The sequence below is a fragment of the Haplochromis burtoni genome, unplaced genomic scaffold (assembly GCF_018398535.1).
Source record: "Haplochromis burtoni strain Fernald_Lab_line unplaced genomic scaffold, NCSU_Asbu1 Contig_6311, whole genome shotgun sequence".
NCBI lineage: Eukaryota > Metazoa > Chordata > Actinopteri > Cichliformes > Cichlidae > Haplochromis > Haplochromis burtoni.
Window position 1 is genome coordinate 1 of NW_024588672.1, and position 1,292 is coordinate 1,292.

Sequence of the window (1,292 nt, forward strand, 5' to 3'; positions counted from 1 at the left end):
TCTGAAGCAGAGTATTTCTTCAGGTCAAACACATCCAGATCTTTTTCTGATGACAGTAAGATGAAGACCAGAGCTGACCACTGAGCAGAGGACAGTTTATCTGTCGAGAGACTTCTTGATTTCATGCACTTTTGGATCTCCTCCACTAGAGAATGATCATTCAGTTCATTCAAACAGTGGAACAAATTGATGCTTTTCTCTGCAGACAGATTCTCACTGATCCTCTCCTTAATATACTGGAGTGTTTTCTTATTGGTCTGTGAGCTACTTCCTGTCTTTGTCAGCAGCCCTTGTAGAAGAGTCTGATTGGTCTGCAGTGAAAGACCCAGGAGGAAGCGGAGGAGCAAGTCCAGGTGTCCATTTGGACTCTGTAAGGCCTTGTCCACACCACTCTGGTGGAGATAATGGAGTTTTGGTTCATTCAATAATTTAGATTTCTTGGTGATTGTTTGTTGTTCTTCCAGCAGATTGACTGCAGAGTTGATGAAGGTCAGATGGACATGAAGAGCAGCCAGAAACTCCTGAACACTCAGATGGATGAAGCAGAACACCCTGTCCTGGTACAGTCCTCTCTCCTCTTTAAAGATCTGTGTGAACACTCCTGAGTAGACTGAGGCTGCTTTGATATCGATGCCACACTCTGTCAGGTCTGATTCATAGAAGATCAGGTTTCCTTTCTGCAGCTGATCAAAAGCCAGTTTTCCCAGAGACTCAATCATCTTTCTGCTCTCTGGACTCCAGTGTGGATCTCTCTCAGCTCCTTCATCATACTTGACCTTCTTCACTTTGGCCTGAACCACCAGGAAGTGGATGTACATCTCAGTCAAGGTCTTGGGCAGCTGTCCTCCCTCTCTGGTTCTCAGCACATCCTCCAGAACTGTAGCAGTGATCCAGCAGAAGACTGGGATGTGGCACATGATGTGGAGGCTTCGTGATGTCTTGATGTGGGAGATGATCCTGCTGGCCTTCTTATCTCTGAATCTCTTCCTGAAGTACTCCTCCTTCTGTGGGTTAGTGAACCCTCAGACCTCTGTCACCATGTCAACACAGTCAGGAGGGATCTGATTGGCTGCTGCAGGTCGTGTGGTTATCCAGAGGCGAGCAGAGGGAAGCAGTTTCCCTCTGATGAGGTTTATCAGCAGCACATCCACTGAGGTGGACTTTCGAGGGTCAGTCAGGATTTCATTTTTAAGGAAGTTCAGAGGAAGTCGACACTCATCCAGACCATCAAAGATGAACACAACCTGGAAGTCTTCAAAGTTGCAGATTCCTGCTTCTTTGGTTTCAGTAAA

General features: G+C 46.4%; 1 protein-coding gene across 1 annotated transcript; it reads right to left on the reverse strand.

The window, feature by feature from the left end:
- Positions 1–31: 31 nt before the first annotated feature.
- Positions 32–1,200, reverse strand: LOC121814042 (protein NLRC3-like; the record flags this gene model as incomplete). Its single annotated transcript, XM_042218040.1, has 1 exon — positions 32–1,200. A coding segment is annotated over exon 1 (886 nt), but the record flags the coding sequence as incomplete, so codon positions are not given.
- Positions 1,201–1,292: the final 92 nt, after the last annotated feature.